The sequence below is a fragment of the Suncus etruscus genome, chromosome X (assembly GCF_024139225.1).
Source record: "Suncus etruscus isolate mSunEtr1 chromosome X, mSunEtr1.pri.cur, whole genome shotgun sequence".
Lineage (NCBI taxonomy): Eukaryota > Metazoa > Chordata > Mammalia > Eulipotyphla > Soricidae > Suncus > Suncus etruscus.
The window spans coordinates 66,177,683-66,194,481 of record NC_064868.1 but is presented as its reverse complement, the minus strand read 5'-3'; the positions used below and the strand labels follow the sequence as shown (position 1 = coordinate 66,194,481).

The 16,799-nt window shown below is 38.6% G+C and overlaps 2 protein-coding genes across 2 annotated transcripts in view; one reads left to right on the top strand and one right to left on the bottom strand.

Moving 5' to 3' along the window:
* Positions 1-11,145: 11,145 nt before the first annotated feature.
* LOC125999186 (plastin-3-like) lies at positions 11,146-13,229 on the top strand. The gene has a single exon (XM_049767233.1). It carries the CDS (start codon positions 11,228-11,230, stop codon positions 13,118-13,120), a length of 1,893 nt encoding a protein of 630 aa, XP_049623190.1. The 5' UTR covers positions 11,146-11,227; the 3' UTR covers positions 13,121-13,229.
* The window catches only part of HMGN5 (high mobility group nucleosome binding domain 5), a 35,333-nt gene continuing 31,751 nt past the window's right edge, over positions 13,218-16,799 (bottom strand). The window contains exon 6 of the mRNA XM_049766917.1: positions 13,218-13,291. Coding sequence (XP_049622874.1) covers positions 13,218-13,291 — 74 coding nt within the window. The remainder of the gene's footprint in view (positions 13,292-16,799) is intronic.

Here is a 16,799-nt window from a genome sequence, read left to right as displayed (position 1 = left end):
ATCAATTCTGTTGTCATTGACTTTGGGTTTGGTATTTAAATCTGATCATTTTTATTTATACTCAATATTCATATGACTGTTTGGTCCTGGTATCATCCATTTTTCCCCTCATTTCATGAAGCAGAACAAAATGACTCGAGTTGGAAGAAGAAAAAACTAAGAGAAGTCCATCTAGAGGTGATAAATATCAATTTATAAGAAGAATTGGAAAAAAGAAGAAAAACATATCAAAAACCCAACAAAAAAATAAATAAAAGCAGTAACTACAAAAAATCACCCAGCCACAAAATTCACCAAATAATAACCACAATAATGAACAAAAAGAAAAAGAAGAAAGGATTAAAATGAAAAATGAAAAATAAATAAATAAAAAAGAAAGTGAAAGAAAAAAGAGAGAAAGAAAGAAGAAAGAAAGATGGAAGTAAGAAAGGAAGGAAAGGTAAAAAGATACAGGAAAATGAAAGAAAGAAAGAAAGAAAGAAAGAAAGAAAGAAAGAAAGAAAGAAAGAAAGAAAGAAAGAAAGAAAGAAAGAAAGAAAGAAAGAAAGAAAGAAAGAAAGAAAGAAAGAAGAAAGAAAGAAACAAAGAAAGAAAGAAACAAAGAAAGAAAGAAACAAAGAAAGAAAGAAACAAAGAAAGAAAGAAACAAAGAAAGGAAGAGAAAGAAAGGAAAGAAAGAAATAAAAAAGAAGAAAGAAAGAAGAAAGAAAGGAAGAGAAAGAAAAGAAAGAATGAAGGAAAGAAAGAAAGAAAGAAAGAAAGAAAGAAAGAAAGAAAGAAAGAAAGAAAGAAAGAAAGAAAGAAAGAAAGAAAGAAAGAGAAAGAAAGAAAGAAAGAAAGAAAGAAAGAAAGAAAGAAAGAAAGAAAGAAAGAAAGAAAGAAAGAAAGAAAGAAAGAAAGAAAGAAAGAAAGAAAGAAGAAAGGAAGGAAGGAAGGAAGGAAGGAAGGAAGGAAGGAAGGAAGGAAGGAAGGAAGGAAGGAAGGAAGGAAAGAAAGAAAGAAAGGAAGGAAGGAAGGAAGGAAGGAAGGAAGAAAAAGAAAGAAAGAAAGAAAGAAGGAAGGAAAGAAAGGATGAGAAAAAGAAAGAAAGAGAGAGAAAGAGAAAAGGGAAGGGAGCTGGTGTGCCAAGGTTTTGTGCTGTTTTTTTGCTAGGAACAGTAAATATTGGGGAAATTAGAAAGGGAATTCTCTTGGACTAAGAGACTCAGGGTTTCTGAACCCCTCCCCTTAAAGCTTACTGCCATGAGAACAATAAAGGCTCCAACACACTCATTTTCACACCACAAGGCCTTTTTATGGTGGTGCCAAGACACTTTCTGCTCAGTTGTGGATGATAAAATCAGGCCTCTGTAACTAGAGATCTTGGTGTTCGCATAGATCATAGTACGAAGTTTAGGATAGAGTCTTTCTTTATGGTTCTGGAAGTTCTGTTCCATCATTGTTGTTGTAATCAGTCTTCTGTAATTAGTGGTCCTGGCTTTTGCTCAGGCCAAAGTCTAGGATAGAGTCTTTCATTATTATTCAAAAAATTCTGCTCAGTTACAGTTGTCAAAGTCAGGCCTCTGGAATAGAGATCTTGATTTTTTGTACAAATCCTAAACCAAAGTCTAGGCTAAGATATTTCTTATTGGTCCCACCATAAGTTCTGCCCAGTCATGGTTATCAAAGTCAGTCTTCTGTAGTTAGCAATCTTGGTTTTTGCATAGATCAAAGGATGACATGTCTTCTGATTTCATGTTACCGTTAGATGATGAGATAGGGCAACCTAATCTTAAGTTGTTGCCATTTTCTTGTTGTCAGGATGTCATATCAAAACTGGTGCAAATTGGTACCAAAACAGTATTAAGAATTTCCCAGGGGGGAGTTTGGTTTTTGGTGTTATTGCAAGGAGCTGTATCAGTTCTACATCTGGGATATGGGGGTCAGGGTTGGATGATCACTGTCCAATCTCATGGAGTCTATGCTAGGTCCACATGACATATACAGGGTGGGAGAAGCCCCTCGGTTATAAAATGTATGGGTTCTTATCCCTAGCATATAAGATCGTGTTACTGTGCATAAGATTTCCCCTTTTTAGTGTGCTTATACAAAAGGAAATGGTGCCATATTATACTGCTGGTGCATATGGGGATGACAGATTACACAATCTTTGTGCCCTGGTTTTGACCTGAACTTTTATCCCAAGCAAGACTTTTTTGGGTTTTTTTTGTTTTGTTTTTGTTTTTGGGTCACAGCCGGCAGTGCTCAGGGGTTACTCCTGGCTGTCTGCTCAGAAATAGCTCCTGGCAGGCACGGGGGACCATATGGGACACCGGGATTTGAACCAACCACCTTTGGTCCTGGATCAGCTGCTTGCAAGGCAAACGCCACTGTGCCAAGCAAGACATTTTCTTCTAGGTTTCTGTACCAAGCAGAACCAAAACAGTTGAAGTTAAAGAAAAAATACATATAAAATAGAAGAAATAAATAAAATGAATTTGGAAAAAAGTAAATAAAGAAAAATAGTGATTGAGGAGGCTACCTTTATGTTTGGGAAAAACTCTAAAACGCAAAAGGAAATATAGGCATCCCCATTAAGTCTTTTGAGATATTCTTGTGGAGGTGAAATCCAGGGCACCTTTTCATCACACACTGTGATCTTGTTGTGTTTGAGAAATGGTTTTCAGCATTAAGGGATCAGGTAGTGTCCTTGATCTGGGGCTCCTTCTGGAGCTGAACTCATAGCATGACAGTCCACATTTGGGGGAGTGGGATGAAGGGCTACACAGCATGAGTCAGTAGGAGTGTTGTAGTTTCTTTTTGGAGCACGAGATATGATACTAGAGGCTGTCCTTTCATTTTGGGAGCTGGATGGTGACTTATTTGATCAGGACGTCAGTCTTGGTACCTAATGAGTTAAGAACTGAGGGTAAAGAGGATTAAATAAGAAGGGATAATGGATCAGGATCGGGGGATGAAAGGAAAGAAGGATTTCTGAAGGGGGAGGTGAGATAATATATGAGGGGCGGAGGCAGAAGTGGCCCGGGTGCGTTGGCTGTCAGCTGCGGGGCTAGGTTCAGCCTTGGGAGACATTATGGCTGTGTTTGGTGGTGATTAGAGGTTACTCCTGACTCTGCACTCAGGAAACATCTCTGGCTGGCTTAGGGAGCCATATCGGATGACAGGGATTGCACCCGTTCCAGCTGTGTGCAAGGCAAGTACCTTACCTGCTGTACTCTATTTTCGCCCCTTATATGTAATTCCTCAATTTTTCCCACTTTGGTATGCTAGTACACCTCAAAGTCATTATTGTGAGTCTGAGCCATAGTACAACAGGTAGTCCATTACCATGCAAGCAGTTGACGCATATTGATTCTCTGGCACTCCTTATGGTTCCTCAGCACAGGCAGGAAGGACACCAGGTGTGACTCCCCAAAACCAAAACAAAGTCATCCACATGGTTCTCTTTGAAAAACAAACAAACTGACTCTCCCCTTGCTGCTTTCTTGGTGTGTGGAAGAATTCTGCTTTGTCTTGGATGAATTTATTCAAGAAACTACGCCTGCCCAGTGGGGCCCGACTGTGAAAAATTGTGAGTGCTGCCTGTGTGTGTCTGTCTACTATCTTGTTGCATGAACCTCTTGGGAGTGGGCCAAAAAGAGGCTCCAGCAGAGCACGGCCATTTAGTGAAAAGTACACCATCGCAACAAGGAGAAAAAAAATCACACTAAGAACTGGGCTGGATCACTGAAGCCCAGCATTTCTCTCCGGACTGTCTTCTCTGCTGCGTGCTCGGGCCTAAGATTTGTTCCTGTGTGAGACTTCATCCACGGAGGTCTCCCCTCCCTTGGAGGCAAGTCGACCCATCAAGAAAGGGCGGAGCCAGAGGAATGTGCTGCCTGCATCACTTAGCCAATGAATACCACCACAACACATAGAGAAACCCACAATACAAGAGTGACAATGGGGAAACAACGCAGGCCAGCATCAGACATAGAGAATGAAGATGACAATTCTGATGACCAGATAATGACCAACCAACTAATCAACCTCTCAGATAAGGACTTTAGACTAGCAATGTGGAAGATGCTCAACGAACTCAAAGAAAGCATGGATCGAGTTGAACAGAACACTAATAAGAACCAAGAATATATGAAGACAGAAATCACAAAACTCTAAACTGAAATAACATGTCAACTAACAGGCCTGAAAAACTCAGTAAACGAAGTGAATGACAAAATGGATAAGCTCTGGGACAGGGTATCAGAAGCTGAGAATAAACTTGGTGCTGTGGAAGATGAGATATATAACAATTTCATACAGCAGGAGAGATTGGGAAAAAAACTTAAAGCAAATGAACAGACAATGGAAAAATTAGTCAAAGAATGGGAACAGATGAAAATAGAAGTCTATGATAAGCTCAACAGAAACAAATTAAGAATCACTGGAGTCCCAGAGACCCAGGAAGAAAATTTCCAGGAAGAATCAATGGTCAAGAACATCATTAAAGAGAAACTTCCAGAGCTAAAGAATATATGTGATCAAATCCTGCATGCTCGAAGAGTACCAACCAAAAGACACCCCAGAAAAAATACCCCAAGACACATCCTAGTCACAATGACGAATCCCACAGATAGAGACAGAATTCTGAAAACAGCAAGATCAAAAGGGGAAATTCCATTCAAGTGACCATCTTTGAGATTTACAGCAGACCTGTCACCAGAAACACTCAATGCCAGAAAGCAGTGGAGGGATATTGTGACAAGACTGAATGAAATGAATGCTTCACATAGAATACTGTACCCAGAAAAACTCATTTTCCAGTTTGACGGAAGAATATATGGTTTTACAGACAAAAAACAGCTCAGAAACTTTACAGACTCAAAAACAGTCTTAAAAGAAAAACTGAAAGACCTAATTTAAGACAAGACTAACCAAAAGACACACCAAATTTCAATATAAAGATGGCATTAAATCGCAGGGCAATTCTTTCTCTCAACGTCAATGGACTAAATGCACCAGTTAAGAGACACAGAGTGGCTAAATGGATCAAAAAACTCAATCCAACCTTCTGCTGCCTACAAGAAACACACCTGAATAGTCAGAACAAACATAGACTCAAAATAAAAGGCTGGAGAAAAATTATCCAAGCAAACAACACCCATAAAAAAGCTGGAGTGGCCATAGTAATATCAGATAATGCAAACTTTATACTCAGGAAGGTTGTAAGGGACAAAGATGGATATTTTATATTAATCAAGGTGTATGTAGAGCAGGAAGAAATAACTCTCCTAAACATATATGCACCGAATGAGGGGCCAGCAAAATATTTAATACAACTGTTCACAAATCTGAAAAATAATATCAATAACAACAAAATAATTGTGGGGGACCTCAACACGGCTTTGTCAACACTGGATAGGTCAACCAGACTGAAACCCAACAAGAATATACTAGACTTGAAAAGAGAAATGGAAGAAAGAGGCCTAGTGGATATAATAGGAACTCCATCCCCAGAAACCTGGATACACATTCTTCTCCAATGTACATGGGACATTCTCCAGGATAGACTACATGCTGGCACATAAAACATACCTCCATAATATCAAGAGGATAGAAATTTTGCAGACTACCTTCGCTGACCACAAGGCTCTGAAATTATTTGTGAATTCCAAAGGGACTCAGAAGAAAAACTTTAACACCTGGAAGTTAAACAGCCTCATACTCAATAACCAGTGGGTCCAAGATGAAACCAAGGAGGAAATCAAAAGGTTCCTGGAAACAAATGACAATAAAGACACAAACTATCAGAACTTATGGGACACAGCAAAAGCAGTACTGAGAGGAAAATTTATAGCTTTGCAAGCACACATCAGGAAGGAAGAAGCTTACCTGAGTAGCTTAATGACACAGCTAATAGAACTAGAAAGTGCTCAACAAAAGGACCCAAAAATAGGGAGTCAGAAGGAAATAACAAAGCTGAGAGCAGAAATCAACGAAGTGGAAACCCAAAAAACAATCCAAAAGATCAATGAAAGCAGAAGTTGGTTCTTTGAAAAAATAAACAAGATTGGTAGACCACTGACAAAACTAACAAAGAGAGAGAGAAATTTGATAACTCGTATTAGGAATGAAAAAGGAGAGATCACTACTGATATGACAGAGATTCAAAGGGTAATCAGAAACTACTTTGAGAAACTCTATGCCACTAAAAATGAGAACCCGGAAGAAATGGATAAATTCTTGGACTCTTATAATCTTCCACGGTTGAAGGAAGAAGATGTAGCATATCTAAACACTCCCATCACCACTGATGAAATTAAAACGGTAATCAAATGTCTGCCCAAAAACAAAAGCCCAGGCCCAGATGGATTGTCTAATGAATTCTTTCAAACTTTCCAAGAGGAACTAATACCAATCCTGGCAAGATTCTTTCATGAAATTGAACAAACGGAAACACTTCCAAATAGCTTTTATGAAGCCAACATCACCTTGATACCTAAACCAGACAGAGATGCTACGAAAAAAGAAAATTACAGACCAATATTGCTGATGAATGCAGATGCAAAGATCCTCAACAAAACCCTGGCAAATAGGATTCAATGCCTCATTAAGAAGATCATCCACTACGATCAAGTAGGTTTCATCCCAGGAATGCAGGATGGTTTAACATCCATAAATCTATCAACATAATACACAACATCAACAACAAGAAAAATAAAAACCACATGATCATATCAATAGATGCAGAGAAAGCATTTGATAAGGTCCAACACCCATTCTTTTTTTTTTTTGGATTTTCTTTTTTTTAATATAATTTTTATTTTGGTCTAGTGGTTTACATATTGTTAACAATAATATTACAGGTTCACAATTTCATAAAACCAGGGGGTTTCCATCACCGATTTGTCCTCCCTACACCTCCGTGTTCGTCCTACCTCCCATATCCTCCTCCCTCTTCCCCAGGGCTGCAAGAAATTGTGGTCCCCTCTGTACCTAGCTTACTACTTAGTAGTCTTGGTCTTGGTGCCTCCCTTATTTTCCCTTCTAACTGTGAAGAAGGACTACATAGTTCAAGTTATGTGGTTTTATTTGAAGAAGAGAAAAGTAATAAACTGGGGAAAAAGTCTAATATGCCGAAAATGGGGGGAATTCTTCTAGAGGCTCTCATTATCGGTTTGAGACATGAAGGAGAAAAAGGTGAAATACCCCAACAGTACAAAAAGAAGAGTCAAATATCCAGTGAGCACTCCAGTGATAACGATAGGCACCACAAAAGACAGCCATGGTCTTGAGTTAAAAAACATGGCAGAGCACCTAAAGAAAGAAAAAAAGAAAAAAAACAAAACAATATAAATATAAATGGGGCAACAGCTTCAATAATCACACCAAAACAAAGCAATTGACAAAAAGTAGATAGGTAAATAAAAATAATAATAATAATAATAAATGAAGAAAAAAATAATATATAAAAGATAAAAATCTTTAGTGCTTTTTGCCTTTTTTTCCCTCCTGCACTGGCACAGTAAATATTGGGGTCATTCAAAAAGAAATTCACTTGGCCTTAGCACTATGGGGTTTCTCCACCCTTCGAGTATATTGTCATGGGATTAACTATAGACTCCGTTCAGGTTCATTTACTCTACCGGTGGTGCTTTCATGGTGTTTGGAAAACTTCTACTCCGTCCTGGGTGATGAAATAAGACCTCTGTATCTATAGATCTCAGTATCTGCACAGGTCCAGGAGTGGGACTTATGGTGAAGTCTTTCTTTGTGGTTCTAGAAGTTCTGTTCCCTCAGAGTCATTTTAATCCATCTTCTGTGGTTGGTGGTCTTGGTCTTTGCACTGATCCTAGGATGGAACCTAGGATAGTGTCTTTCATTGTGTTTCCAGAAGCCCCATTCCATTGTGATTGTCACTGCGATTGTCAATCGATTGGCACTGCGATGATCAATCGATTGTCACTGCGATTGTCAGTGCAATTGTCACTTTGGAAATGGGGATTATGGTTATTGCGCAGGTCATAGTTCAAACCCTACACTAGGGCTTTTTTATTGGTCTCAAGATATATTCAGTCCAGTCATGGTTCTAGCAGCCAGTCATCTGTAAATTGTGATCTTGGCTTTTGGACCAACCAAGGGTGACCAGTCTTCTGATTTTGTCTTATCGTTAGCTGGTGAGGTAGGATAACTTATTCTTAGGTCAAGTTGTTCCCATTTTCTTTGTTGTCAGGATATCATATTAGAGCTGGCATTTGTTGGTGGCCCAGCGGTATTAAGGATGTCTCAGATGAGATTTGTTTCCTGTAGCTGCTGTGAAGAACTGCAACACCCATTCTTGATCAAAACTCTCAGCAAGAAGGGAATGGAAGGAACCTTTCTCAATGAGTTAAGGCCATCTACCACAAGCCAATGGCAAATATTATCCTCAATGGAGAAAAACTAAAATCCTTCCCTCTAAATTCTGGCACAAGAAAAGGCTGTCCTCTCTCACCACTCCTATTCAACATAGCACTGGAACTACTCGCTATAGCGATTAGGCAAGAAAAAGATATCAAGGGAATCCAGATAGGAAAGGAAGAAGTCAAGCTCTCACTGTTTGCAGATGACATGATACTCTACTTAGAATACCCTAAAGACTCTACCAAAAAGCTTCTAGAAACAATAGACTCATATAGCAAGGTGGCAGGCTACAAAATTAACACACAAAAATCAATGGCCTTTCTATACACCAATAGTAATAAGGAAGAAATGGACATTAAGAAAACAACCCCATTAACAATAGTGCCACACAAACTCAAATATCTTGGAATCAACTTGACTAAAAATGTGAAGGACCTATATAAAGAAAACTATAAAAATCTGCTCCAAGAAATAAGAGAGGACACATGGAAATGGAAACACATACCCTGCTCATGGATTGGCAGGATTAACCTCATCAAAATGGCAATACACCCCAAGGCATTATACAGATTTAATGCAATCCCTCTAAAGATACTCATGAGATTCTTCAAAGAAGTGGATCAGGCACTTTTAAAATTCGTTTGGAACAATAAACACCCTAGAATAGCTAAAGCAATCTTTGGGGAAAAGAATATGGGAGGAATTACTTTCCCCAACTTTAAACTGTACTACAAAGCAATAGTTATCAAAACAGCATGGTATTGGAATAAGGACAGGACCTCAGATCAGTGGAATAGGCTTGAATACTCAGAAAATGTTCCCCAGACATACAATCACCTAATTTTTGATAAAGGAGCAGAAAATCCTAAATGGAGCAGGGAAAGCCTCTTCAACAAGTGGTGTTGGCACAACTGGATAGCCACTTGCAAAAAATTGAACTTAGACCCCCAGCTAATATCATGTACGAAGGTAAAATCCAAATGGATTAAAGACCTCAATATTAGACCCAAAACCATAAGATATATAGAACACCACATAGGCAAAGCACTCCAGGACATTGAGACTACAGGCATATTCAAGGAGGAAACTGCACTCTCCAAGCAAGTGAAAGCAGAGGTTAACAGATGGGAATATATTAAGCTGAGAAGCTTCTGCACCTCAAAGGAAATAGTGCCCAGGATACAAGAGCCACCCACTGAGTGGGAGAAACTATTCACCCAATACCCATCAGATAAGGGGTTAATCTCCAAAATATACAAGGCACTGACAGAACTTTACAAGAAAAAAACATCTAATCCCATCAAAAAATGGGGAGAATAAATAGACACTTTGACAAAGAAGAAATACAAATGGTCAAAAGACACATGAAAAAATGCTCCACATCACTAATCATCAGGGAGATGCAAATCAAAACAATGATGAGATACCACCTCACACCACAGAGAATGGCATACATCACAAATAATGAGAATAAACAGTGTATGCGGGGATGTGGAGAGAAAGGAACTCTTATCCACTGCTGGTTGGAATGCCGTCTAGTACAACCTTTATGGAAAGCGATATGGAGATTCCTCCAAAAACTGGAAATCGAGCTCCCATACGATCCAGCTATACCACTCCTAGGAATATACCCTAGGAACACAAAAATACAATACAAAAACCCCTTTCTTACACCTATATTCATTGCAGCACTATTTACCATAGCAAGACTCTGGAAACAACCAAGATGCCCTTCAACAGACGAATGGCTAAGGAAACTGTGGTACATATACACAATGGAATATTATGCAGCTGTCAGGAGAAATGAAGTCATGAAATTTTCCTATACATGGATGTACACAGGATCTATTATGCTGAGTGAAATAAGTCAGAGAGAGAGAAAAACGCAGAATGATCTCACTCATCTATGGGTTTTAAGAAAAATGAAAGACATTTTTGCAATAATAATTTTCAGACACAAAAGAGAAAAGAGCTGGAAGTTACAGCTCACTTCATGAAGCTCACCACAAAGTGTGATGAGTTTGATTAGAGAAATAACTACATTTTGAACTGTCCTAATAATGAGAATGTATGAGGGAAATGGAAAGCCTGTCTAGAGTACAGGCGGGGGTTGGGTGGGGAGGAGGGAGATTTGGGACATTGGTGATGGGAATGTTGCACTGGTGATGGGTGGTGTTCTTTACATGACTGAAACCCAAACACAATCATGTATGTAATCAAGGTGTTTAAATAAAATATTAAAAAAAGAAAAACAAACAAACTTTCTCAATAGGACTAGAAAATAGCACGGGGGGGTGGGTTAAGGCACTTAAACTTGGCCTTGCACGTTGCCAGTTGAAGCCCCATAATGACCAGGAGTGGCCCCAAAGCACAGTTAATAGGCTCCAGCACTACAAACAGAACAAAAGCAACAAAGTCCTCAACTAAATGCTGAGCATTATTTGGTGCTAATTTTTCAATAATCCCCTGGGCTGATTAGACTTCATTTTTAGAGTGATGACGTCATAGAGTTCTACCTAAAACTGCTCACCAAATGCATTCTAAAAGGGCAGACCCTGCCTACATCACACAATAGGGCTGGGGACAAGTCTGTATTCCATCTTGGCTTAGGTCACTTTCTGAAACAACTCCTGAGCACAAAGCCTGGAATCAGTAGGCCCTCTCTCATCAGCCTTACTGGGTGTGACCACAGAACCGAGTAGAAACAAAACATTGAAAAGGAAAAATGGAAGTGTTAATCCGTATATTTAAGAGATTCTGAACCTACTCTTAAAGGTGTTTTTATCTAACTTATCTACTGAGAAGGTGTCTGCAGTGATATTTTAACATCCCAGGAATTTTGTAAATGGGTGACATGGCTGCTACTCAGATTTCCAAAGATGAGCTTGATGAGCTGAAAGAAGCTTTTGTGAAAGTTGATCTCAACAGCAATGGATGCATTTGTGACTACGAACTTCATGAGCTTTTCAAGGAAGCTAAAATGCCATTACCAAGATATAAAGTGAGAGAAATCATTCAGAAACTCATGGTGGATGGTGACCGGAATAAAGATGGGAAGATCAGTTTCGATGAGTTTGTTTATATTTTTCAAGAAGTCAAAAGTAGCGATATTGCCAAAACCTTTCGTAAAGCAATCAACAGGAAGGAAGGGATTTGTGCTCTGGGAGGAACTTCAGAATTGTCCAGTGAAGGAACCCAGCATTCTTACTCAGAGGAAGAAAAATATGCTTTTGTGAACTGGATAAACAAAGCCTTGAAAAATGATCCTGATTTCCAACATGTTATACCAATGAACCCCAATACTGATGACTTGTTCAAGGCTGTGGGTGATGGAATGGTGCTCTGTAAAATGATCAACATCTCAGTTCCTGATTCAATTGATGAAAGAGTAATCAACAAAAAGAAACTCACACCTTTCACCATTCAAGAAAACTTGAACCTGGCACTGAACTCTGCTTCTGCCATCGGGTGTCACATTGTGAACATTGGTGCAGAGGATTTGCGGGCTGGGAAGCCTCATCTGGTTCTGGGACTCCTCTGGCAGATCATTAAGATCGGTTTGTTCGCTGACATTGAATTAAGCAGGAATGAAGCATTGGCTGCTTTACTTCGAGATGGCGAGACATTGGAGGAGCTTATGAAATTGTCTCCAGAAGAGCTTCTCCTTAGGTGGGCAAACTTCCATCTAGAAAACTCCGGCTGGCAAAAAATCAACAACTTCAGTGTAGACATTAAGGATTCCAAAGCCTATTTTCATCTTTTCAATCAAATTGCACCAAAGGGACAAAAAGAAGGTGAACCCCAGATTGATGTTAACATGTCAGGTTTCAACGAAACAGATGACTTGAAGCGAGCTGAAAGTATGCTTCAACAAGCAGACAAATTGGGCTGCAGAGAGTTCGTTACCCCTGCTGATGTTGTCAGTGGAAACCCTAAACTGAATTTAGCTTTTGTGGCTAATCTGTTTAATAAGTATCCAGCACTAACTAAGCCAGTGAACCAGGATATTGACTGGACTCTACTAGAAGGCGAAACCCGTGAAGAAAAAACCTTCCGTAACTGGATGAATTCTCTTGGTGTTAATCCCCATGTAAACCATCTCTATGCTGACCTACAAGATGCCCTGGTAATCTTACAGCTGTATGAGCGAATCAAAGTTCCTGTTGACTGGAGCAAGGTTAACAAACCTCCATACCCGAAACTTGGAGCCAACATGAAAAAGCTTGAAAACTGCAACTATGCTGTGGAGTTGGGAAAACATTCTGCTAAGTTCTCCCTGGTTGGCATTGGAGGGCAAGACCTGAATGATGGAAAACAAACCCTAACTTTAGCTGTAGTCTGGCAGCTGATGAGAAGATATACCCTCCATGTCCTGGAAGATCTTGGAGATGGCCAGAAAGCTAGTGATGTCATCATTGTAAACTGGGTGAACAGAACATTGCGTGAAGCTGGAAAGTCATCTTCCATTCAGAGCTTTAAGGACAAGACAATCAGCTCTAGTTTGGCAGTTGTGGATTTAATTGATGCCATTCAACCAGGCTGCATAAACTATGACCTTGTCAAAAGTGGCAATCTAACAGAAGATGACAAACACAATAACGCCAAGTATGCCGTGTCAATGGCTAGAAGAATTGGAGCCAGGGTTTATGCTCTCCCGGAAGACCTGGTAGAAGTAAAGCCCAAGATGGTCATGACTGTGTTTGCCTGCTTAATGGGCAGAGGAATGAAGAGAGGGTAATACAACCAAGTGAAGCAAACACAGCCTGGCTCCCAGGTGCATGATTAGTAAGTTAGCTATTGCCAGGTGACGTGGTCATGTCTTAGGGCACTATTTGTCACTTTTCATGTTGATCCCGCAATTGTGTAAGGACTTGAGTTTTAGTAACCAGACGAGCTTCATCATGAGAGCCTGGGAGAGGGGAAGAATTTTCAGGTAAAAATATCTCAAGTTGCATTTGTCATGCCTGCCTGCCTGAAAAGTGCTCATAGCCAAATAAAATTCTGTATCTCCCCTCTAGATGGCTGTCCTTGACACCTCCCGATGCTATATGCTATTTCGATATATCTCTCTTCCCTCATAGCGTGTCCACCTCTTAGGACTTACTTAGATGATTGGATAGGAATATTATTAGACAATAATTTTGTTTTCCAATATGCTACTTCTCATTCGAGAACTGTGCCCAGAGGGTATTTCGATGAGTATCCTTTGTTCGCCTTTAGAGTATTGAAAATTTGCAGAAGTAATTGGCTTGCAGAATGTAATAGAAGCTTTTCCTATTATTTTCTTCTTAAAAATCAGTATCTTTTTACAGTATTCTTTCTACAGGATTCTTTTTTGTATATTTAAGAATATTTTGGTTACATTAAATAAGACTGCTGATTTTGCTACTTTTTTAAAGGGGTCTTCAAGTAAGGAAAAATACATCCTAGGTAGAGGAAAAATGAGCCTTGAAATTGCATCTTCAACTCTCACACCCAAGCTGTATACAGTGGGGGCATCTTCTGTCTTAAAGACACTTGGTCATTCTATACTTATTTGTTTTGAAACCTGTATCATCAAACTCTCTCTTTACATCTCAAATGCTGTGGAGTCTGACACTTCTGAGGAGAGAGTGGGTTCAAAACTTAGGGTACATTAGGACAAGTATGCTAAGTATACAATACATTTTCTAATTTTACACCTGAAACAAGGAGGTAAGGTAACTAAGGTATAAAAACATATATGTAGAACTTAACATACTCTTCTTGCTTTCGTCACGCTGTTTGCTATAGAATTCAAGATCATAGTGTTCCTCTTAACTCTTAAAAGTGATGTAATCTGATAGCAATGTATTAGCTTAAATAAAGGCATTTACATAATAAAAAGAGGGGCTATATACACTATAGACATGGATTGTTTACGATTTAGGTTTGGCAGAGAGAAGACCACTGTATATAAACTCATGCCCAAATACAGACAGACATTAGAGATCTATTCTTAAGTTGTTGTTGGAGGCCCAACCCTCATAGGTTGGGTCTGAGCTCTTAAGAAATAATTGCATAAGAAAAGATAAATAATTAGCTAAGATATAGGTTAGCAGAGAAAGAAAGGGAAAACAAGAGAAAAGAAAGATAAGTAAATACAGTAAAAATAAGTTAAAAATAAAAAATGGGGCCAGTGCATCGGAGATGGAATGTTTTCCAATATCTAGGCGTATCATCAATGATGGGGGTGGGCTTTGCTAAGTGAAGGTTTCCGGGTTAGAGAGTGGCTCGTGCATTTTAGGATAAGCATAGTTTCTACGTCTAGAGTACTAAGCAATGTGGTAGTGAGGACTACAGGTGGTGGCTACCCTGTGTAGTATCATCCACCGCACCTTATGTATCGATGTTTCTTTCCTAAAGAGAAACTGATAGTGTGGGTTTATTTAACATAGATTGAATAGAAGAAAAGGAAAGAATAGGAAGAATATAAAAGGGAGAGAAAAAAATGTAAAAACCTTTTTTATGAGTTGTTGGATTCCATTTGCTAGTATTTTGTTGAGATTATTTGCATTTGTGTTCATCAAGGATATTGGCATGTAGTTTGTCTGTTTTTGGTATTAGTGTGTTGTGAGTTTCATAGAAAATATTTGAGAGTGTATCTCTTCATTTTCCTGAAACAGCCTGAAAATACTGGTGATAGGTCCTCGCAAAAAGTTTGAAAGAATTCACTAGTGAATCCATCTGGGCTTTGGCTTTTGTTTATGTGAAGGCTTTTGATTATCATTTCAATTTCCTCAGAAGTTGAGTCTTTTCAGATATTTAGATTACCTTGATTTAACCTCGGGAGTTTATAGGAGTCCAAGTTTTTCTTATTTTGTGGCATAAAGATTCTCAAAGTAATCTCTGATTATCCTTTAATTTTCTATAGTACCTATTAGTGATACTCTCCTTTTTATTTCTGATTTAGTTTAGTAAGTTTCTCTCTTTGTGAATCTTTATCAATTATTATTTTTTCAAAGAACCAACTCTTGCTTTCATTGATGTAGTGGTTTGCTTTTTTGTGTTTCTATTTTATAAATTGCTTCTCTAAATTCCAGGATTTCCGTTCACCTTCCTAATTTTGGTTCAGTTTGTTGGTAATTTTCCGATTTTTAAGCTGTGCCATTGTTATTTATGTAGAACCTTCCTTCCAGATGAATTCTTGCAATGCTATAAATTTCTTAATACTATTTTTGCTATATGCCACAATTTCCAATAATTTGTATCTTTATTTTCATTGGTTTCCAGAAATCTTTTTTATTTCCTCTTTGATTTTTGCCTCTGAACCATTGGTTCTTTAGTAGTGAGTTGTTTGTTTTTTAGGTATTAAAGATTTTTGTCTTTGTAATTCACTTCTATTTTCAGTGCACAATGTTATAAGAAATTAGTAGATACAAATTCTATCCTCTTGATTTCATGGAGCTATGTTTTATAGTCTAGTATGTGGTATATCTTGTGCATTGGATAAGAATGTGTATTTAGCTTTCTCAGTATAAAATTCCTATGAATATTACTAAGTATCTCTCTTCAATTTCTTCCTTGTTGAATTTTAGCCTGGTTTATCTATTGAGGTGACAGGGATGTTTGAAGTCTCTCATTATTATGTTGCTACTCGAGTTTTTCTCATTTATTAGCAGTTGTTTTAAATATTTTGCACCCACATTGAGTGCATATATATTTAGGAGTGTGATGTCTTTCTGATGTATGCATCCCTTACTTATTAAGAAACGTCCATCTGTCTCATATCTATTTATTTTGCTTTTTGGGCCACACTCGATGGTGCTCAGGAGTTAGTCCTGGATATGCACTCAGAAATATCTCCAGGCAGGCTTAGGGGACCATATGGGTTACCGGATATTGAACTCAGGTTCGTCCAGGTTGACAGTGTGCAAGTAAAACGCCCTACTGCTGTGCTATCACTCTGGTTCCTCTTATAACATTTTTTTTGCTTTGGGATCACACCAGTGATGCTCAGGGATTACTCCCAGCTATACGCTCAGAAATCGCTCCTGGCTTTGAGGACCATATGGACTCCAGGGAACAAACCTCATTCCGGGTCAGCCATGTGCAAGGCAAATGCCGTCCTGCTGTACTATTGCTCCTGCCCCACCTCGTATAACATTTTTATGCCTAAAGTCTGTGCCATCTAATATTAGTATAAACATCTCAGCCTTTTTAAGGACGTTCTTTGCTCCAAGGATTGTCCTCCAATTTTTGGCTTTGAGTCTGTATCTCCTATAACTATTCAGATGTGTTCCTTTTAGAAAGCAAAATGTTGGATTCAATTTTCTTATCCATTTTGCATTTTCTTTCTTTCTTTCTTTTTCTTTCTTCCTTTCTTTTTCTTCCTTCCTTCCTTCCTTTTTCTTTCTTTCTTTCTTTCTTTTTCTTTCTTTCTTTTTCTTTCTTTCGTT